The 23,433-nt window shown below is 35.4% G+C and overlaps 1 protein-coding gene and 1 pseudogene across 1 annotated transcript; both read right to left on the reverse strand.

Moving 5' to 3' along the window:
- Positions 1 to 505: 505 nt before the first annotated feature.
- On the reverse strand, positions 506 to 1,433 carry LOC101720053 (olfactory receptor 11G2-like; annotated as a pseudogene).
- Positions 1,434 to 16,045: 14,612 nt separating this feature from the next.
- On the reverse strand, positions 16,046 to 17,297 carry LOC101720391 (olfactory receptor 11G2). Its single transcript, XM_004865078.2, has 2 exons — positions 17,267 to 17,297; positions 16,046 to 16,995 (listed from the first exon to the last, which is right to left on the reverse strand). The coding sequence occupies exon 2, from the start codon at positions 16,979 to 16,981 to the stop codon at positions 16,046 to 16,048; it is 936 nt and encodes a 311-aa protein (XP_004865135.1). The 5' UTR covers positions 16,982 to 16,995; positions 17,267 to 17,297.
- Positions 17,298 to 23,433: the final 6,136 nt, after the last annotated feature.

A 23,433-nucleotide genomic window follows, 5' to 3' on the forward strand; every position in this document is an offset into this window, starting at 1 on the left:
TGCGGCTCACCTTCTCTGCCCTTGGAGCTTGGGATGGCAGTGGGGAAGCTTCCTTCTGGGTTCTGGGACTGGCTCAGCTTCTCTCCCCTAGGAGCCTGGGATAGAGGAGGGGAGTTTCCTTCTGGGTGCTGGGACCAGCTGAGCTTCTCTGCCCTAGGAGCCTGGGATGCAGGCAGGGGAGCTTCCTTCCAGGTGCTGGGACCAGCTCACCTTCTTGGATCTAGGAGCCTGGGATGGAGGTGGAGAGCTTCCTTCCAGGTGCTGGGACAGGCTGAGGCTCTCTGCCCTAGGAGCCTGGGATGGAGGCAGGGAGCTCCCTTCTGGGTCCTGGGACTGGCTGAGCTTCTCTGTCCTCTGAACTCAAACTTGTACCTGGACCTGACAGAGGGAAGTAGGAATTCACAAACCATCCACCATTCTCTTAACCATTTGTTTGATCGAGAAAAAATATTAAAAGTAATTTAAATACAATTTAATTATCCAAAGCATTTTTAATTAATGTTTTTTATTTTCCTAGAAATTTCTTCAGGGCTTTTTTCATATCTTCATTCCTAAAACTGTATATCACAGGGTTAAGGAGAGGGATCAAAACAGAATAAAAGAGATAAAGTGTGCATCCCAGCTTCATGCTCTGATTTTGGGTTCCCATACTCACTAGTACTGAACCATATAATAATGAAACCAAGGCCAGGTGAGACCCACAGGTGTTAAAAGCCTTTCTTTTCCCAGCTGCTGAAGGGAAATTCAATACAGCTTTTAAGATCAAAGCATAAGATCAGATGATGTTAAGAAAGGTCAGAACAACAGGTTCAGCATTTAAGTTAGAGATTACAAGCTCCATCATGGCAGCTTTATTGCAAGTGAGGGCTAACAGAGGACCTGGGTCACACAGAAAATGATCAATTATCCTGGATCCACAAAAGGAGATTTGGGAGATGATGATAATCAGACTCAAATAACACAGGAAAACAAGTATCCAGCAGACTAACACAAGATTGGTGCAGAGATGTCTGGTCATAATGGATGGATAGTGCAGAGGCCTGCAAATGGCAAGGTAGTGATCAAAGGCCATAACTCCCAGGATAATGGATTCAGTGCAACCCAAGGAGAAGAAGAAATAGAACTGGAGAAAGCACCCAGAGAAGGAGATGACCTTGGTGTCAGAGAGGAAGTTGGCCAACATGTTGAGGACTGGAGATGACATACCAGATCTCCAGGAAGGAGAAGTTGGCCAGCAGGATGTACATAGGTGTGTGTCGTCTTAGATCCCAGCGCACAGCACAGATGATGGAAGTATTGCCCATGAGGGTGAGCAGGTAGACAGCAGAGAAGAGCACAAAGAGGAGGATCTGCCCCTCCCTGGGGCAGCAGAAGCCCAGGAGGATGAAGCCAGTGATGGTGCTGGAGTTGCTGGGAGTGTGGAAGCTTTTCATATGTCTGTGAGCTGTGAAAATTGAAGAATTGCTAAATGGTACAATGCATAAATGCGACTCTGATTTATAATTAAATAATCATAGGAAAGAAAATACATAGAAACATATCAACATCAATAACTGCTTTAAATATGTAAAGTTGATTCTTTCCTTCCATTCACTTTTTCACTATGGGTTAAGAATACTTATTTATTGGTGAGATTTCAACTTTTGAGCACATACGCAATACTCTCCATCAGGGTTGTATATAATGAAATATATATATATATATATATCCTCCCAAAATGGGATTTCTTCCAATTTCTGTGAAGTAAAATCATTGCAGCTCTGTGTGTAAGTGTATGTTGCCCCTCTACAACCTTCTATTTTTGCCACAGCCATAGGGATTTTAATAAAATGGAATCTAATTAGTTTCTTCCTTTCCACACAAACAACAATTTGCTTCCTAACTTATTTAGCATAAAATACAACTTCTAAACTGTGGTCTTTGCTTTCACCCATCTTAACATCTCCAAACTCATCTGTGACTTTCAGTGAAATATACACACAAACTCTTTTTCATGAAGAATACATATTCACTCTACTACCACAACCACTGCACATATAAAATAGGGCACACTGAAGAAACTCTGTCCAACAGAGAGGTAAGAGGGTGTGAATCATCCTAAATGCTAACCTGCTCCCACTGAGAGTCTGTGTACTTGGTCACACATGCACTAGCCAGCATTGTAAAGATGCATATCTTCAATGATGAATGTCATTATATTGCACACCTAAAATGTATCAATAAAAGGATATACAAAATAAATAAATAAAACTAAAAAAAAGAAAAAGAAACAGAGCCCATCTCTACAATGATTTGTGCCAAGGGTTGGCCAATTTTATAGTAAATAGCTTAGATTTGTGGACCAAATACTCTCTGTCTAAACTATGCTTTGCTGCTATAGTACAGAAGCAGCTATAGACAATACTAAAATGAATGTATGTAGCTGTTTTCCAGTAAAACTTTAAGTCCAGCAAGACTTAAATTTCACGTATTTTTTAATATTTCACAATATCTTATTCTATGATTTTTAAGTTAAATTTAAAATAAGATTTATTATCTATGTGTACCAATTTCCCACAAGGAATATAAAATTCTGTACTACAAACATACTCTAAGAAAAAAAATATCCAACCTACAAAAACAATGTAAAAATTATTATTTGCTTTCTGGTTGTATAAAAATAAGTATCAGGTCAGGTTAAGTTCATTGGCCATTGTTTCCTTCTTCCTGTCCTGTACATTTATAAGGAAGAGACCAGAAACTATCCATTTTACTATGGATCCTAGTAGAAAAATTGGCTTTGTTGGAAAGGGCAGGGACAGCTAGAGGTGAATAGCTGAAATCACCTTGTTCTGTGGAACTAACTCAGATCTTCTGAGCTAATTTCAGATAATAATAGTGAGTTTGTAAAGCCTTTGGGATTTGCTTTACTGTCTGTTCACACACACACCTGTACACACTCATTCATCCATCCATGCACACGTGGTATTTTCTGCACACTATGTAACTAAAATAACATTGGTTTTTTCAATTTCTATAAATGGTCAAGTACTTTCAGGAATCAGAATCTTTGCTCCTCTTGTCCTTCAGTTTTACTCAAGACACCCAATCGCCCAGCACATTTTGAAGAAGCCAGTAGGTATCTCATAAATATTTGCTGAAGAAATTATTTTTACATTGTTACAAACAGAATGTAGATAGATCATGTATGCGTACATAGGTACCAACTACCTCATTCAAACTCAAATAACCCTGTGAGATGAAGTTTGGGGAAACAACATACAAAAGAAATGCTGTTGTGGACACCACTGCAGTGTCCTAGGAAACTTGAAAGGTATTTCATTGAAAGGAAGAAATGTGAAATTGAACAATCTGGTGACAGAACATGTCCAACCCCCTATGACTGCTAAAGATAATTATGGTCCAATGGCCTTAGATGCAAAAATTGAAGAGAAGAGATAAAAATTCTATGGGATTCAAGCAGTTCTTTTGTTAATTTTTAATTAAATTTAATTAATTTTTAATTTTCTTTAAATGGAAAAGAATAAGTATTTGGTTTTTAATCTCTTTTCATTATAAAATATTTACTTTTATTCAAACTGTACACAAGTACAGATGATATCAGGACTTTATTCATCAAAAGATGATGTTTTAGTTACAATTATTGATTAGATTAAAACATCAGTTGTGTATGTTGTCACTTATAGATGTATCCAAAAGATCTATACCAGCTTCCCTCAGGACAATTCTCCAACTTTAAGTCTGACAAATCTGCTCTAGTAAACAAGAAGGTATGGAAATGATTTTCTTTGCCATCACTGTTTTATGCTTGACCTAACCCAACTGAGAGTGAGTGAAGTTGCAGACATTTCTAGCAAGGGCTTATGGATTCTCATTGTTCAGAAACCAGTAGAGGGGTTTACTTGACACATGCTGAGAAGAAGCTGCACAAATAGCTGGCTGATTCCTCCATATTGGTTGTGGAAGGGAGAATTAATGTTAATACAATGTTTTCAATATTGTTCTTGTGTATATAGGATGAGTATAGGATGCGTGCTCTGATTGTTATTTTTAAAAAACCCTACATCTTAACCCCCCGTTACAGCTTAGAAAAGTTGGGATAGAACCAGTTTAAAAGTCAGATCCTATGCTAAAGATGTCAGGTGAATGAATGGTATTTAATTTCTCTAGTATTGTACTTTCAGTTCAAGGATAATCCAAGGCAATACAATGTAGAAAATATTATAGGTCTTAATTCAACAGCATAACCAATTGCCTCTGTTGGTATGGACAGGAGATTGTAATGCCTGTCCCATTTTTTCCAAATATGCAGCAATACAACAGTAGTGGGGGAACTCAATACCCACTGTCAAAAAAAGATAGATGAAATAGACAAAAAATAAACAAAATACTAGAACTCAAGAAAACTCTTGAATAAAGAGACTTAAAAGATGTTTACAGAGTGTTCCAACCCACAAAATCAGAATACACATTCTTTTCAGTTGCACACTGGTCGTTCTCCAAAAGACCACATACTTGCTTATAGAACATGTTTAAGTAAATGCAAAGGAATTGAAGTTATCCCCTGTATATTATCATACCATAGTGTGATGAAATTGGAGATCCATAGCAAAAGAAACTGCAAGAATTGCATAAAAACTTAGAAAATGAACAACACACTTCTGAAGAACGAATGTTCTTCAGAACACAGAGGAAATTAAAGAAGAAATCAAACCTTTCCTAAAATTAAATGACAATGTCAATACAACATATCGGAATCTATGGGATACAATGAAAGCAGTCTTACCAGGGAAATTAATAGCAGTGAATATTCCTATTAGGAAAACAGTGAGCTCAAACAATCAACCTTATGCTGAACCTCAAGTTTCTACAAAAAGAAGAGCAGGACAAACCCAAAGCTCATTCAAGGGAGGAAATTATAAAGATCAGAGTAAAAGGGGCCAGGGATTTAGCTCAGTGGTTCTGGCACCTGCCTCGCAAGTGCAAGGTCCTGAGTTCGATCCCCAGTACCAAAAAAAAAAAAAAAAAAAAAAAGATCAGAGTAAAAATCAATCCAATGGAGACTAAGAGAATGATACAAAAAAAAAATCAATGAAACAAAGAGTTGGTTCTTCAAATGAAAAAATAAAATCAATACACCCTTAGCAAACCTTACCAAAAAAAGGAAAGAAAAGACCCAAATCCATGCAAGTAGGAATAAAAAGGGTGAAATTACAATGGACCTAGAAGAAATCCAGAGGATCATCAATTCCTACTTTGAGAACCTATAGGCCAATAAGATGGAAAACACAGAAGAAATGGACAGACTTCTAGATACATATGAATTACCAAAGTTGAACGAAGAAGACCTAAAAATTCTAAACAACCCAGTATCAATCAAAGAAATTGAAAACATAATTAAAAGCATACCAGCAAAGAAAAGCCCAGGTCCTGGTGGCTTCACTGCTGAATTCTACAAGACATTTAGAAAAGAACTACTGCCACTACTGTTTAAACTCTTCAATGAAATTGAAAGGGAAGCAATACTCCCAAATTCATTCCTGGAAGCAAGCATCACCTTGATCCCAAAAGGAGAAAAAGATCCAACTGAAAAAGAGAAGAATTATCAGCCAATCTCACTAAGGAACATAGATGCAAAAATCCTCAATAAGCTACTGGATCACCTACAGCAACCCCAAAGGGAAACAAGATGGAACAATCTGATACTCAACCACTCCCTGAACTGGCAACAAAAGAGGATCTGGAAAAAATGAAATCAGAAATAATTTCTCAGATAACAGCAAAGATTGTGCCCATACTGCAAGGCATGATTAATAAATCTAGAGAGGACACAGATTAAAAAAAAATAGAGGAGCTGAGGAACATGATGGAATTCCAACATAGGAAACAAATGGAATCCATAAAACAGATGCAAACAGATTTCCAGGAGATTAAAAACTCCATCAAAAGTCTACACAGCAGAATGAACCAATGTGAGGACAGAATTTCAGATATAGAGGATAAGATTGCAATTAGTGACCAGGAAAAGAAAAATTGCTTTAAAATTGTAAGGGAACATGAGAAATCAATCCAGCAGCTGCTAGACGATGCAAAGAAGAATAGCATAAGACTGATTGGAGTCAATGAAGAAAGAAGAGAGAGTTCAGATGACATAAAAAAAAGTGTTCACACAAGTGACAGCAGAAAACTTCCCAAGCAGGGGAAAAGAATAACATAAGACTAATTGACATACAAAAACTGTTCACAGAAGTGATGGCAGAAAACTTCCCAAGCAGGGGAAAAGAACTTGATGTACAGATAAGTGAGCCATATAGGACTCCAAATAGCCTTGATCAAAAAAGTCTACACATAGGCATATAATAATTAGGATTCCAGAAATTCAACAAAAGAGCAAAATTCTGCAAGCAGTGAGAGAAAAGAAAAAATCACATACAAAGGAAATATCAGAATCACAGCAGACTTTTCAACGCAAACTCTCAAGGCAAGAAGAGCTTGGAGTGACTTATTTCAAGCCCTAAAGGAAAACAGTCTCCAACCCAGATTGATGTACCCTGCAAAACTATCTTTCAAAATTGATGGAGAAATAAGATACTTTCATGATACAGAGCACCTCAGGAACTTTGTGAACACCAAACCAGCACTCCAAAAAATTTTAGACAATATCCTAGGAAAAGACAATGAGGATCACAACTCCAGGAAACCCAGCAGAATGAATCCATTGGGCATGACAAATTAAAAGCAAAGAGGGAGAATCCAACAAAAAGAAAATGTCATGACAAGGCTTTTAAAACTTTTAACTTCATCTCCCTAATGAGTGTATAATTCAGTCTTGTAATTGTACTAATTAGTATTTTTTTGATTCTAGAGTTGCACACCATTCCTTGTGTTGTCCTGGCCATTTATCTTCTTCTTATGTCTACTTTTTAATTGGGCTGTCTACTAGTGAGTTGTAAGAGTTCTTTATATATTCTGGTCATAAGTTATATGCATTGTAAATATGGTCTGTTTAAGGACTACTTTTCATTTTAATTATGTCATTTAAAGTTCTAAATTTTGATGGAATCTCATTTATCAATTTTTTTCTTTTATACATCATGTCTTTTGTATCCTAGGTAGTTCTTGCCTACCCTAAATTCATAAACATTTCCCCTTATAATTTCTTCTTAAAGTTTTATACTTTTAGGCTTTCATATTAAGGTTCATAGATCCCTTCAAGTTATTTTTATGTATGGAAATAAAGGGTTGAAGTTAACTTTTTATATACAGATGCCAGGTGTTCTAGTGCCGTTTGCTGAAAGCACTATCTTTTCCTCGGGTCTTGAATTGAGTTTATAGTCTATAAATTGCTAATGTTAAATAATCTTTCAAAACTCAGTGGACCATATATGTGTGGTTCTATTTCTAGATTCTCTGTTTTAGTCCAATGATCTATATGTCTTTCTTTGCACCAACACTGCCTTGATTACTGTAGCTTTAGAGGAAGTCTTAAAATTAGGTACTAAATGTCTTCCAACACTTTTTGTTTGTCTGTTTGTTTCTTTTTTATCTTTTCTAGATCCTTTGTATTCCTACATAACTTTTAAATTTCAATATCCAATTCTTCATTTATAGCAAGTATACATAGACTTGAATTTTTATATATACCGTGTGTTTTCTAATCCTGCTAAATTCAAATACAAGTTCTTGGGGCTCCTAGAGATTTCTTAGTATTTTCTCTATAGATGATCATTTCATCTACATATAAAGATTTTGCTTCTACCTTGCCAATCCTATCCTAATTGTGTCATTTTATTGTCAGACTATTTTGGTTGGGCCTAGGTTTCAAAGTTTAACGGACAGAAGAGGAGTAAGCATATCTGCCCTTGTTCCCCACCTTCAGGAGAGAGCACTGTTATCTTCTCCATTCATATAAGGCATTCTTGCTGTAAGTATGGAGTACATGTCTTTAATCTGTTGAGAAGGTTCTGCTCTACTTCTAGTCTCCTGATAGCTTTTACCATGAACAGCTGTGGAATTTAGTCCAATATTTTTTCTCCAACTACTGACAGGATCATATGGCTTTTTCCTTTCCTCTGTTAAAATGATGACTTTTGGGGGTGGATCTTCCAATGCTGAACTAACACTGCCATCCCTATAACAAAACCACTTTCTACATCCTGCCAGATCTGACTTCTAAGAGTTTGTTTTGTTAAACAAATTTCTATCTATATTCATACTTTTTTCTTCTCTTATCTTTATCCAGTTTTAGGATTAGCACATTGTTGATTTCCTAAAATGAGAGAAGTTTTCCTTTTTTTTTCTGCTTTAAATATTTGATATAATTTATCAGTTAAAATATTTATGAGCTTGTTGTTGTCATATAGGTGGGTTTTCAAGCTAGGAATATACTTTCTTTAATAGGTGCTCTTCAAATTTTATATTTCCTCCAGAGTTAGTTTCATTAATTTGTCTTCAAAGTTACTTCTTAGAAGTTGTCAAACTTATTTCAAAACACATTTTTGAAATATACTTTGTATATCCTTTTAAATTCTGTAAAATCTGTGGTAATGTCTCCTAGGTCTTGATATTTTAATTTAAAAAATGTATAATTGGTATTGTGTAATAGGAAGTAAAGGTCTAAAGGAGCAGGGTAAGTGGGAGAGGTAGGGGAAAAGAAAGAAGTGGAAAAATATGAGAAAAGAAAAAATGGAAACAAAATCTTTGCAAATAGGGAAGGGTGGAGGTGAAGGGAGGGCAGGGGAAGGGGAGAAAAATAAGAACCAAGATACTTGTGTAATGGTACAAGATCCCAATGATGTATGTAAATGTATTTTATACCTAAAATGTAGCAATAAACAATGGGGGGGGGGAAGTTATGGCCAAGGACAACTTAGGGTATCTATTCCTTTTTAAATGGTTTTAATTTGTATATCTTTTGTACCTGTATCTACCTTAGATATTTAGCTTATTTTAAGTGGTTCTGTTAAAGTATTAACAATGCCAGCTGTCAGGACAAGAATCAATAAACTGATTTGGAAATCTTGAAAAAAAAAGAATTAGCTTTTTGATTCCTTGATTCTTTGTACATTTTTTAGTCTCAATTTCATTAATTTCCACTCTGATCATTATAATTTCTTTCCATGTACTATTTTAGACTTTTACTGTTCTTCTTTATCTAGTATCTTGAGGTGCATCTTAGGTATCTTTATGGGCTTGCTCTGTTTTTCTGATATGGGCATTTACAATTGTGAATTTCTATTTTAGGTCAGCTTTCAGTCCCTCCCATAAGTTCTGGCATTTTGTATTGACATTACCATTTGATTCCAGGAACTCTCTAGAGTCCTCTGTGACTCACTGATCAGTCAATCTCCATGTGTTTGCAAAATTTTTCATTTTCTTTTGTCATTAATTTCTAGTCTCATTGTTCTATTATATGATAATATGGATGTGATAATTTTGATTCTTTTGTATTTATTTAAACCTTCTTTACGGGTGAGGATTTACCTATTTTGGAGAATGTTCCATGTGATGCTGAGAATGTATATTCTTCTCTTGGGTGAAATACTCTGTATATATCTATTAAGTTCTTTTGTTCTAAAGTGTGGTTCAACTCTGATACTTCTCTGTTGATTTTTTTTGTCTTGTTGATCTGTTTGGTTTTTTTTTTTGTACCAGGGATCGAACTTGGTAACTTGTGCTTGCGAGGCAGGCAGTGGGAACCACTGAGCTAGATCCCTGGCCCCTTGTCGATCTATTTGTGATAGTGTGGTATAGAAGTCACCTACTATAATTGTGATCATGTTTATCTGGTCATTTATGTCCAGTAGTGTTTATTTTATGAAGTTGGGAGCTCCGGTATTAGGCACATATACATTTATAATTGCTATCTTTTCCTGTTGAATCATTCCTTTAACTAGTATGTATTTAACCATATGTATTTAGCCTTAACCATATACATTTAACCAATATGTATTTAACATCTTTGCCTCTTCTGATTAGTTTTGACTTGAAATCCACTTTGAAAATAGGAGAGCTACTCTTGGTTGTTCTTGGGTTTCCATTGAATGAAATTTTTCCCATCCTTTGAATTTTTTAGTCTATGAATTTCTTTCAGAAATAAATGTGTTTCTTCTGTACAGCATAATATATAGTTTTAAAAAATGTGATCCAACCTGTCAATCTGTGTCTTTTGACTGGGGAATGGAGACTATTCAGATTGAGAGTTATTACCAAAAGCATTGATTTTTTTCCCTTCTTTGCATAATTTTCCTGTTGCTGATTCCTTTTAGGAATTGAAACATTTTATTTTAAGTTCTCCTGTGCTTTAAGGTTTGTGTTAAGAAGTCTACTGTAACTCTAATGGGTTTACCTTTATAAGTGATTTGTTGCTTTTCTCTAACAGTTTTTAAAATTATGTCCTTCCTTGTGTTGGACTCTTGGGATTTTTGACTATGATGTTTCATAGAGAAGTTTTTTCTGATCATGACTATTTAGCATTCTTTCTATATGCTTTGTTTACCTGTATGTTAAATTATTTCCCCATACTTGAAAAATATTCTATGATTTCTGTAAACAGTTTGTTGGTGCCATATTGTGATTTGTTACTAATTTCAATCAATTTTATATTAGTCTACTTTATATCATCTAGCAATTGTTGGATCCATTTTCCATGATTTGTTGTTTTTATTTATTTTTTAAATTTTTAAAATTTTTTTGTTACCGGGGATTGAACTCGGGTTCTTGCGCTTGTACAGCAGGTGGCCAAACCACTGAGCTAAATCCCAGGCCCTATCTCTTGTTTTTAATCTCTGAGATTACCACATGCATCAGCTCTATCTTCTTGTTTCGACAATCTCCTTCATGGTGCTCACTTCTGCTTCCAAGACTTTCAATAGAATATTTTTATATCCTGGATTTCTATTAGGTATCATTTCATGTTCTCTGATTCTTTGTTAAACTGATTGTTCATGTTTTGTATCAATTTGCTTAGCTCAATTAGCTTCTTATTAATATCTTGAAACCTCACTGATCATTTTGTTCATTTAATCCACTATCTGTATAATTATGTCATTTTTTAGCTCATAGAACCCCATATTCTTTTTTTGTTTGTTTTCTCTTTTATCACTTCATATATTTCAGCTGTTTGGCTTTTTATTTCTTCCCCATTGATGCCCCATAGGTCAGCTTTGGGAGAGTTTAGAATTTTGGATGCATTTTGTGCCTTATTTTTTTATTTGTCGTGTGTGTGTGTGTGTGTGTGTATCTATGTGGAGGGCTTAAGAGTCATTAAAGTGGAAAGACTTCAATTCATTTTCCATGATTGGGAAGTTTTCTGATATGATTTTATAAATAGTTTTACAATGCTAAACATGAATTTTCATTCATTTCAATTAATTTTATGTTAGACTGCATTATCTAGCAACTGTTAAATGCATTTGCCATGATTTTTATTTTAAGGTACCTCTAGTATATAATAATACTTATTAATCCTATCTTCATCTGACATTCTATCTCATATCAGACACTTCTGCTGGCCATACTTTCGGCAGAAATTTTTATCTCCTGGATTTCTGCTTAGTGTCTTTTCATGGACTTTAATTCTTTCCTAAATTAGTCATCCATGGCCTGAATTATTTTGGTTAGCTCTGCTAGTTTTTACTTGTAAAATTCATTGAACATTTTGCTTATTGAGTCCATTATATTTTTAGTTATATAACCTGTGACCTCATTGATTTTCCTTTTATTTGCTTTTATCATTTTATACAATTCAGCTGTTTGGTTTTTTAATTCCTTTCCATTGATCTCCATTGGATTTGCTTTGGGAGAGTTGGGAGTCTTTGTAGGCATTTTGTTGCCTTGCTTTCTCATGTTTGTTTTTTTCTTTTTATGTGCTGAGGGTTGCAGGTCAATTAGAGTGAAATGACATTGTTGCTAATATGGAGATCTCTTTAGTTACTGTCTACTTTCCAGTAACTGTGAACTTGGCTTCGTTTGCATACTCAACTTAATAGGATCAGACCCGGTGGCTGTTTTGCCAGTTTATAATCCCCACTAGTTATAACAGTATGAACAGTTTCAACCATCATGTTACATTAAAACTTCCTTTAGCAATTTCATCCTTTTATCAATGTCCCTTATTGACTGCACTATACTGCTATGAGCAGACTGGAATGATGAAAAACTGGAGATGAAAAAATGAAAGACAAAGAAGGTGTTAGGTCATTATGAAGAGAGGAAGAAAATACAAATATTAAGTGAAAAACAGGAATTTACACTCTGTTGGAATTATTTTTATAGCTTGAGTAGAGGGCTAGTTTTGAAGGACTTTGAATAAATATTTGTGGACATAGGAGGAGGAATGTAGAGGCAAGGAAGTATAAATAGATTTATAGAAGCCTTGAGATTGTCAGATCCTATTACTTTATTGGTAGCTATTTTATGTTTGTCCTCTATGCACAGTTTGGTGAGTTTTGTTAAAATGCCCATGAATGGGACTATTTAAATCAAAGTATCATTGAATTCTTATTCTTATTTGCATATGTACCGGTATCTTCTGTACATATGCTAGATGAAAGGAAGAAAGGAAAGAAGATAAGTGGACTGGAGAGAAAGGGATGAGAAAAAAAAAGGAATTCAGAAAAGAAAAAAAAATTTAAAAAGAAAGAAAACAATAAAATAAGAAATAAAAAGGAAACCACAATCAAAATCAAGACCAAAACAAAAATAAACCCCTCACACGGTTGCAAAAGCACACAATCAAAACTTCCTCACAGTCCCATTTATAGTCCATCAGAGCTTCCCACCCGCTGTAATTTGCTTAACTGCCTGTTGATCGGGGCAACAGCAGGAAGGCTTGTTGATCCCAGAAGCTCTCTGGTCCCACCTCCCAGCTGCCATCAGTGCTGTGGGTGTGACTAACTATAGTTCTTTTTACCTGTCCCAAGATCTGACCACCTCAGTTATTTGAGGAGGGCAGAATGTGGTGTAATTGTGCTTCTCCACTGACTTCCACCAAACATTCCCTTGCTACATAAGCAGCACCGCGAGACAAAAAGAAAAGATGCTAGTTAAATTTACACTATTGCTATTGAATATGGTTCTGTTGTTAGTAGAAGTAAAGTTATTTTCATTACTAGATATGAATTGAAGGTGAAAAAAGCAAGTCATTTTTAAAATTGTAGATGAAAATAATTATTAAATGTCTTTAAATGTCTTTCTTGAATGGAAGTAAATGTCAGTAAATCCCTTGGAATTAAAAAGAAAGCCAAATACTGTATTCATAAAATCAGGTCAGATACACAAGATACAGTTCAGAAAATGTGATTCTGACTCAGAGGAAAGTTAAGGTCTGAGTACAAAAATTTAAATATCAATATATAGTATTTGCACTTTTGTATATTTTGAAGATTTTAACGCCCAAATAATGTCATTTATTTATTGCCATTTCTCTTTACATCTATTTTTCTACATCTGTCTAATTATCTTTTGAATTGTAAGATTATATTACATCTTGTAACCATACTTAATTTTTATTAAGGTTACTCATTAATAAATCAGTAGGTGAGGCCAATTATACATCATGATGGATAATATATGTCCTATAGACACATCCTAGGAGAACTTCTATTCTCTATAATATGATATGTTTGTAAATAGACATTAGCCCCTGCATGGATAGATGCATCTTTCAGAAATTTTAATGTTTTTTCATCTTTGAATATACCTGGCTTTTATCTCTGCTGGTTGTTTACTTGCTTGTAGAGTATGAATTTATGAGAGATGAAAGTCTGTCTTGTTCATTTGTTTATAATGATTTACCCACTGGCTCAGTACCTAGAATATTGAAAATGCCTAATTTTTTTTCTTTGAGGCAGGGTCTCACTTTGTAGTTCAGGCTGGCCCTGAACTCACTATGTAGCCCATGCTGGCCTCAGACTTGCAGTAGTCCACCTACCTCAGCCTCCGAGTGCTGGGATTACAGGTGTGCACCATCATGCCTGGCTAGTGTCAATTTTTTAAATGACTCAGTGAATGTGGAGAAAGAAAAGCTACTCTCATTTTTTATATTTTATTTACACTCAGTTCCTTAGAGGAAGAATACATCTTCCTCTCCGTCCCAGCACAAAGAATTTAAGTCAGATGACACTAAGAAGTTCCTTTTTTTTCTTTTCCATTTCACATCAATAATCATGTCCCTTCTTAGTTTCTTAAGTAATTTTGAAGAAATGTTTCTCTGGTTCCAATTTTATTGTGAAATAGTTCTAAAATTTATTCTTTTAATGTTGACATCAAGTGTTCTAGTGCAATACATAAACACAGAATGAAATTTAATACAAAAGCATGTATAGTATAATGACTCCTCTTCTTATCCTCACTTCCAATTCTCTTTCCCCAAAGCGGCCATGATTACTAGTTTCTTTTTCTTCAAGAAACATATTATCTCTTTGTGAACACACAGATTTACATAAACGTATAATTTTTCTTAATGAAAGAACCCAAGGTACAGCTCTCTTCTGCTTTATCTTTAACAATTAAGATATGCACAGATTTTCATTTTAAACAATTCTATAGTTTTCTGTATTATAGATAAAAAATCTATTGAATTACTTATTAATGGGAATTTAGAAGGTTCTCTTTGTTTGCTATTAGAAAGAGTAGTCAATATTATTGTACATATGTCATTTTTTCTTATGTGCATATACCAGTAAGATAAATATTTAAGAATGAAATTGCTGGGTCTAAGGGAAAACCATTCAAAGTTTGATTGTCATTGGTACAATGTCCTCTGTAGAAGTTATACCAATTTATGTTCTATTAGTAAAGAATAAGATTGCTATTTTCCTCGACATACTTTTTTTTCAATTTTGGATAAAAAGGAGTATATTTATTATAATTTTATCTGTATTTCTTCTAATGAACAAAATAGAATGTCTTTTTAGACACAAAAGCTTTTACTGTTGTTTTTTATATATTTGGCACTTTTTCAATTGTAGCTATGATATTTTTCTTACTTATCTGAAGATATTTACATATTTTAGAGATACTAATATTTAGGCTATTAATTGATATTACTATGACAGGTGTCCTGGAGGACAGAAATATAAGCTCAACTAAAGGAGTAAAGGTAACTTGGGGTTGTTGAAAGTAGAACACTTTAGGTTTGTCTTAAGGTTATGGTCCTATGTAACTTCCAAGGACAAATATGATAAAAACATAAGCCTTTATTATCCCTACTTAACAAAGGAGGCACTTTCTATTCTTTGTTTTCTTAGAGTATTTACTTTAGCAAACCAGTAAATAAGTTATTTCTCATTCTTTGAAAGATGTATATGTTTTTAAATGCTCAGTAAGCTTTGGCCCAGCTTTATAATCTAGGAATGTATTTTTAAAGGACTGAGAAATATATTCTTTGGAATGTAATCATCAAGGAAGATAGAGCTTTTATTCTTACTGTCTGTGGAAAGGTAGGAGCCTAACTTTGGTGGACTAAATTCCAAGTTCTATTCCAAAACTATTCCTGTCCCAAAAGTTTAAACTTGTTTTCCTTTTGTATAAAGCCAATTAGGAAATATAGATAGGCACTCTAATTAATGAGGGAATATAGGATAATCTGCCTGTGACAAATCATGCTATCAAGTCCTTTTGAAGACTAGCGATTGTCTATCTTGAAAGTGTGCCTGTAATGGATTGTATTCACTTTGCTATATAAAAAGAGTAATATTTCTGTTCTTGCAATCACTTAATGAATTGTCTATCATGAACACTGCATTCTGGTCTAATAATAACAGAACTGATTTCTTTTTCTTCTACCTTTGTGGAGAAGTTTTCTTTTTTGGTAGAAGATTGGTTTTTCATTATATTTTCCCTGTAAATTCAACTCATTTTTTTCAATTGATAGCTCTATCCTTGGTAAAAATAGGGAGATGGAGTACTTCTTTGAAGTCCTTTATAGCTCTACAAATTCTGGGAAATAAAAAATGGCCAATTTTCTGAGTGGTATCATTCTTTTTTATCAAGAAGCTAAAAATAGATTCTGTCTTTTGAAATCTTTTAAGATGTCTCATTTTTATTTTCTCAGTAATTTCTTCATTGCATATTTCATGTCTTTGTTTCTCAGACTATATATAACAGGATTAATGAGTGGAATAACTACAGAATAAAATAGAGTCACAATCTTCTGCATTCCAGCTTCATGCTCAGATGTTGGGCTCACATACATAACCATCACTGAGCCATAGAAAAGAGAAACTACAGCCAGGTGGGACCCACAGGTAGAGAAGGCCTTTCTTCGCCCTGCTGCTGAAGGAACTCTCAACACAGCTCTGAGAACCAGAGCATAGGAACACATGATGAAGACAAAGGGAATAAATAAAAGTAGAGAACTTAAGGTAGAGCTAGTCAACTCTACTACAGGCTCTCTGGTACAGGTGAGGGCCAACAGAGGACCTGGGTCACACAGGAAGTGGTCAATAATCCTGGATCCACAGAAGGACATCTGGGAAATGATGATGATTGGGACTGGGAACCAGAGGAAACCAAGTGTCCAGCAGCCTAACACAAGATTGGTGCAGAGGCATCTGGTCATAATGGATGGATAGTGCAGAGGCCTGCAAATGGCAAGGTACCGATCAAAGGCCATAATTGCCAGGAAAAAGCATTCGGTGGAACCCAAGGAGAAGAAGAAATAGAACTGGAGAAAGCACCCAGAGAAGGAGATGACCTTGGTGTCAGAGAGGAAGTTGGCCAACATGTTGGGGACTGTAGAGGTGACATACCAGATCTCCAGGAAGGAGAAGTTGGCCAGCAGGATGTACATGGGTGTGTGCAGTCTCAGATCCCAGCACACAGCACAGATGATGGAAGCATTTCCCATGAGGGTGAGGAGGTAGACAGCAGAGAAGAGCACAAAGAGGAGGATCTGCCCCTCCCTGGGGCAGGGGAAGCCCACGAGGATGAAGCCTGTGACAGTGTTGGAGTTGCTGGGGGCATGGAAAGTTTTCATTTGTCGATGAGCTGAAAAAGGAAAGCGAAAGTAAAAAAGATCAAGATGCAATATGTGTATGTTCCAATTTCCCATGATGAACATATTTATTATGTATTGCAATCGCACTGATAACCAAAGGGGAAACATGTACCAGCAATTAACAAATGATAGTTAAAAGACAAATTCAAACCCAGATATGTCCTTAAGCTAACCTGAGTAATTCAGTAAACATTTATATATTAATGGTCACTATTTCAGTCTAGTCCTGAAACATTGTCCTGTTAAACAATAGTTGTTAATCTTTAAAAGCCCTTAAATTCAGTGAGTATCGATGGATACATGCAGAAATGCCCTTACTGTGAAGTGTATGGAAATGTGCATTATTTATCAATATATAGTTTACTAAAATACTTTAAAGAAAGTAGTAGTGTAACTACTACTGGGGTCAAGAAATAGTGTGTCACTCATACCCTAGACTCTGCTCTCTTGCTCTACACCAGTCACTCTCCCTGTGCTGCTGCCTTACAGTTGTAACACTCTTCTTTCCTTACAGTATTCACTTCTTTATTTTTCTTTATGATTTAATAAATATGTAATTATAAATTTTTAATTGGTCTTTTCTGTGTTTGTACTTTGCATAAATGGCTGGACTTTTGGGTGATTTCTTTTTTTAATAGTACTAGGAACTTTGTGTGAGATTTGGGTTATCCAATGTATCTGGGGCTGGTCCATTATTACTGCTTTATACCATTGCATTATACAAATAAATCACTTATTTAACCACCATACTGAAGGTGAATACCTTGATTTATTTTCAGTTTGGGGTTATTAGAAGTAACATTACTGGGATCATGTACTGAATCTCTTCTGGTTCACTGTACATTCATACGTGTGGAGAGTGTGTATCTTCAACTTTAGCAGATTAAGCTCAAGAGTTTTCCTTCATTACTGCACTACTTTTCACTTTGATTGGCAGTATATGAGTGTTCTGAATATCACTGGCAAACTCTAATATTAAGGACTTCACCACGGCCTAGGGAATAATATGTAGATGGCATTTCAAATAACTTTTTTCCTTTTGGGTAGTTCTTTTCATGGGAGCACTTTTTTTTGCCTGAGTATGTGGTGCCAACAAGTCTGTTTCATTCTCTAAAGTATATTCTAGAAGTAATAAAAAACTGTCCCCAGATCTGGTTTATGAGAACATTTTATTGAAGGATCTAATTTACAGCCATTTTGGGAAATTCATTATCCAACTAGATGAACCAATAGTCAGCTCAATGATTTAAACCATTTCTTTACTGCACCTTGCTTTTGCTAATTGCCTCTACAAAGAAAGAATTCTTTGAAGTGGCTCACTCAGGAGGATTCAGTTTGCCTGAGAAGTTAGTTTATGATTGAAGATGAGTTTAATATTTCACACCTTGAAAACTTCTAATAACTATTTATAAAATGAATGAATAAATGCAAGAGAGAGAGAGAGAGAGATCTCACACTGACACAAGTATTTGAAGGTGAAGTTGACTTATATTGTGTGGAAAGGGAACTCTTAGGACAGATATTTGGAATCTCTTTTCTTTTGAGATAGTTAACATGTCATTTGATAATTTAATCTCCCAATTTTGTGAGTAAAACATGTAATTTAATTATAAGAAACAACTACATTTACTTTCTGTTAAAGTAGTTTTCTAGCCATCAATAGTAGAATCAGCATTAATTGGGGCTTGTTGAAATAGATCTTTAATTGTCTGTGATGGGAATGCAAACCCACAAAGTTCATTGGTTCCTATCCAGTTATATAAACTATAGAACCTGTCGTTATTGACAGAGCACCTCTCTTAAAGTACAGTAACTATGGATAGTTATACTTCTGTATAATGGTTTTATGTTTTCATGAATTAAAAAAACCCCAATAATCTTTGTTAAATAATCTTGCTTTCATATTTTGGGCTTCATTATTATAACCCTTTATAAATAGAACACGCATAAGAAACATGAAAAATATTAATTTTTCATCATCTGGAATACAATTTTATTCAATCAAAAGTTATTTTTGAAAGTTAACATAGTTATTTGAGTATTTGAGGAGTCTGACAATAATCTAGTTGAAATATTAAGCCATAAGAATTTTCTGGATAATTGGCAGATGATGTAAGGGGAGAACCTGTTGATTACAGTGCATTTTTTGGAAGGGGATTAGCAAACTGATAAATATTTTGAAACTTATAAAATGTGTGCAATAACTTTTCTCTCTGACCTTGATCTAGTTCTAGAGTCTATTTGACTTCTCTGACAGGAAGACTCAAGTAGCTGATAAAATTTTTTGAGATCCTGCTAATCTGTGCCTTAATTTATATTGTCTCAGTTCTTTCAGGACTTTAGCCATAGAAAGGACAAATTCTGGTCTTTGTGTCATTAATTTACATTTTCTAAATGACTTTTGAATTTAAATTTTAAGGACATATGATTAGGGATTGAGAGTGTCAGCTACCTCATGTTCATCTTTTTGGAAGGTAAATTTAAATTAGATGAACACAAATCTAATATATATATAAAATTTTTTTCTGGTACAGGGGATTGAACTCAGGACCCTATGCTTGCCACGCAGGTGCCGGCACCACTGAGCTAAATCCCCAGGACATATCTAATATATTTTGCCTTAGGTTATTTTCTTTAAGAATGAAGATGTTAACATGGTCACATCTGAAGAAACTATTTAATCAAAAGTTCTTTTCTTTGAACGTGGCTGTTAATGAATGTTGGAGCCATAAGAGTGCATACCTGCTAAAAGAATGGAAGGAGTGACTAAGGAAAGTTTACTCTAATATGTGAATATGGCTTGTAGATCTTAAATTACATAAATTTAAATCCTTTTTAGGTCTACAAGTTTAGTACTAACTCAGTTAAAAGTCAATCAGCTCTTTGTAAATCAAAATAATGTGTTACTAAGTATGATTGGGCATTTTAAATCAAGATGTAGGGCAGGGTATTTCTAAAAGGTTGCCTTCTGAGATAATCATTTTGCTTATCATTTCAAATTATATTTAACAATGAATGGTTTTGTGACTATTCAAGAACTCCCCTCCTCTACTCTGTTTTAATGTTACATTTATTTCCTTTTTTCTTTTGGTACCGGGGATCGAACTCAGGTCCTTGCGCTTGTGCAGCTATTTCCTTTCTTATCTCCCAGATCTAACTCATCAGTAAGATTGGCTGCTTCTATTTCTAACATATAACTCATGTATTTCTATTTTTCTCCACTGTCATGCTCTAAGTTCAAATCATTACACTTCACCACCAATTTTCTGCAGTGGGATCCTAACACAGCCCTTTTTGCCCTTTTATACCTCATTTTCTACTCAACAGCAGCAGCGGTGGTGGCAGCAGCAGCAGTAGCAAATTACTTTAAAAAAATAACAACTGAAAAATAAATCATGTTTGACCTTTGAGTAAAACCATTCCCCCTCTGAAAATTCTGTATGTGTAAGTCTTACCGAGCTGTTTTAAAGAGTAGGAAATATGTGAAAACAATTATAAGTGTGCCAACACCATTTTATGTCAAACCTAACATATTTAAGCAGACCTCACTCTTACTTACCTTTTATTACTTCTCCCTTCTCTGCCGAAGAAACTATGTTGTGCCAAAAGTCTCAGGTGGAGCTGTCAAAATCCAAACCAAACCTAAATGAAAAATTCTAAGGCTGTGGATGTAGCCCTGTATTCCATCCCAAACAATGAAATTTTAAAAACCAACCAAACAAAAAAAGCCAAACCAAACAAAACGAAAGGTCTAGCCAATTCGCCCTGCTTTGGCGGTTGTGAACACAGGTAAAGTGTTCTGTGGTTATGGCACCAGGCTCCTCACACTGTTAACTAACAACACAACTGCCTTTTGGGGGATTTATTTAGTTGTTAGTAAACTCCAGAAAAGTTGACAGAGACTGTGTCTGAATAAGGCAAGTTGTGTCAAAACACAGTTTGAAAGGAAAACATTTCCTCAAATTTTAATTTTCCTTCAGAATTTGACGTAGTAGAAATCTTTGTAGTGCTCAACTTTGTTAGCCCACTCTCTACAGTCAGTCCGAGATACCTCAAGACAGCACAGTTTCCTCCTCTAGCCTCCTTGCACTTTTTTTTTTCTTTTGTGAAAGGACTAGCCCATCTGCAGCACTGGGTAATCTGTCTCCAGAAAATACTTTAAAAAAGAAAGACTCATGTATAATTGTTCAGATTGGGACAAGTGTAGGTAGCTGTGTCTAACAAATGTTCCCGAGTTTAGATAAGAGCTTTCTTTATCAATCATAGTAAATTAATACTGTCCTAGTTATAAAATGCACATAATAATATGTTTTTAAAGGGCTCTAGCAGTATGTTTACCAGTTCCTGACCAGTAAGAGTTTAGGAAATATTGTGTTCTGTGTATGAATGTAGTAAATTCAAAGAGAGCTGGGGGTAGAGGCATCCTAACACAGAATTACCTTCTGCAATTATATTTTTTTGTCCTTCTGAACACTATATTGCCTTACTACCTGTATCAGAAAAGGGAATCCCAAACTGAAGATTTCAGGAGCTTCCTTTGAATTTTCTTAGCAGTGATAATCTTTGTGGCAGAACCAGAGTGAAGAGAAAGGTGGCAGTTATGACAAGGATCCTTGAGTTTGTTTGCTGAAGGACGGAGGGGTTATAAGCAAAGCCTGACAGGAAGCAAGTTACCCTATTTCTCCTGATCCTTGAGGATCCATTTGTTGCTTCTAAAAGGAGCACACTGTCAAGAGACATTCTGTGCTTATTATCATTTTCCCTGGGGGAATGCTTTAATTCTTGTTTGTTTGTTTGTTTTTCTGTGAAAGTTGATGCAATACCCTTTGCATGTTCAAACTTGTCATAGGTGGAATGAAATATTAATAAAAAGCTAATTGATTGATTAATTAGTCAGCCAACCAGTAATACTATCCCTAACTCCTTTAAGTGTGGCCAATGAATAATCCTGTAAGCCTGAGGGAAGTAAAAGCAGCCTTAAATGTCCCTAACATATCTGACATTCACTGAGGGGCCTCAGTTACTCAAGCTGGTCTGACACAGCTAGGTTGGACTATTCTCTTGTTGACCTGACCTCACAGAATATAACCTCATACAAGCTCAGAGATCATGATAAAATGAAATAAAACAAATCTATTTCACAATTTTTCCTAAAAACAGGCAAGAACAATATTTCAGGGCTACCCCTACCCTAAATTACCAAACATTCTTTTATCTTGACTAAAACGAGTGACTGATACTTTCTGGAGGCCAATTATTATTTTACTTTCCTTCTTATCGGTTCTCTCTATAAGTGAGATTTTTAAGACACCTAGTTGTCGAAGTAGTCTTTCAGATAACATCCAATTGGACCCAACAGCCATTTCCTTAGACTCCCCCTAAATCACCTAACCAAAACACAAATCCTTTCATTGGTTCTTTTAAACATCATCTTACAGGGACATTTCAGCAGTTCCCCAAAGTGTACATTATTCCTTGTTATAAAGAGTAATCAATATAACTTTTTAATCTACAGTTGTTCCTGTGGCCTTGGACTAAATGCATTAACAAACTTAAGGTGGCTTTGATGCAAAGAGTTTTCCCATGAGACTTTATTCTGAGATCTCTAAGAAGACAGTTCTATCTGGGGACAGCTTCCAGGCTCCAGGATGTTCCTACTGTAACAAGGCTTTCTGCAGTAACAAGGCAGTCCTTTTGCAACTGCTCTCTGAACAGAGGTAAATAGGAGTTGGCTCTGAGTTTACTCACACCCAGCAAAGAGGAAGATCTTCTAATACGACTGATCTCCCATCTTTCCATTCTCCCTATTGGGGCAGAAGTTTTCACCTAAAAGCCATGAGTTCACTTTCTCATGTGGAGACAATTTATATCTCAAAGTACTTCACAGTCCCCAGACTGGCAAGTCTGACACTCTGCAGTGCAGCCTTGTTCACTTTTCTGCCCCACTTCCCAGTTGCCTGCCACATGTCTTTTAAGTTTGGTAAAACAAAGCCACTCTAGCACACAGTGGACATTTAAGTAATGTGCTCTGAGGCAATTTTGCCATCTAGAAAATGTAAAGGAGCACTATCTTTGTGGTTTGGGCCACTATTACTAAACACCATAAAATGGTTAAATTTTAAACAATAGAAATTTATTTCTCACAGTTCTGGCGGTTTGGAAATCTAAGATCAAACTTCCAGGAGATTCAGGGTCTAATGAGGACCAAGTTTCTGGTTCATAAGTGGTGCCAGCTCCCTATGTCTGCACACACGTGGTGGAAGTGTGAGGGATTCCTTGGGCCTCTTTTTTTGTGCTAGGGATCTCAGGCCTCTTTCATGAGGGCACTAATATCATTCAGGGGTGCTCAGCCATCCTGGCCTACTCACCTTCCAAGCGCTCCTCTTCCTAATAGCCAAAACCTTGGGAGTTAAGGTTTTAACATATAAATT

This window comes from Heterocephalus glaber, unplaced genomic scaffold, assembly GCF_053883595.1.
Source record: "Heterocephalus glaber isolate CG9 unplaced genomic scaffold, H.glaber_assembly_v1.0 deba00001662, whole genome shotgun sequence".
NCBI lineage: Eukaryota > Metazoa > Chordata > Mammalia > Rodentia > Bathyergidae > Heterocephalus > Heterocephalus glaber.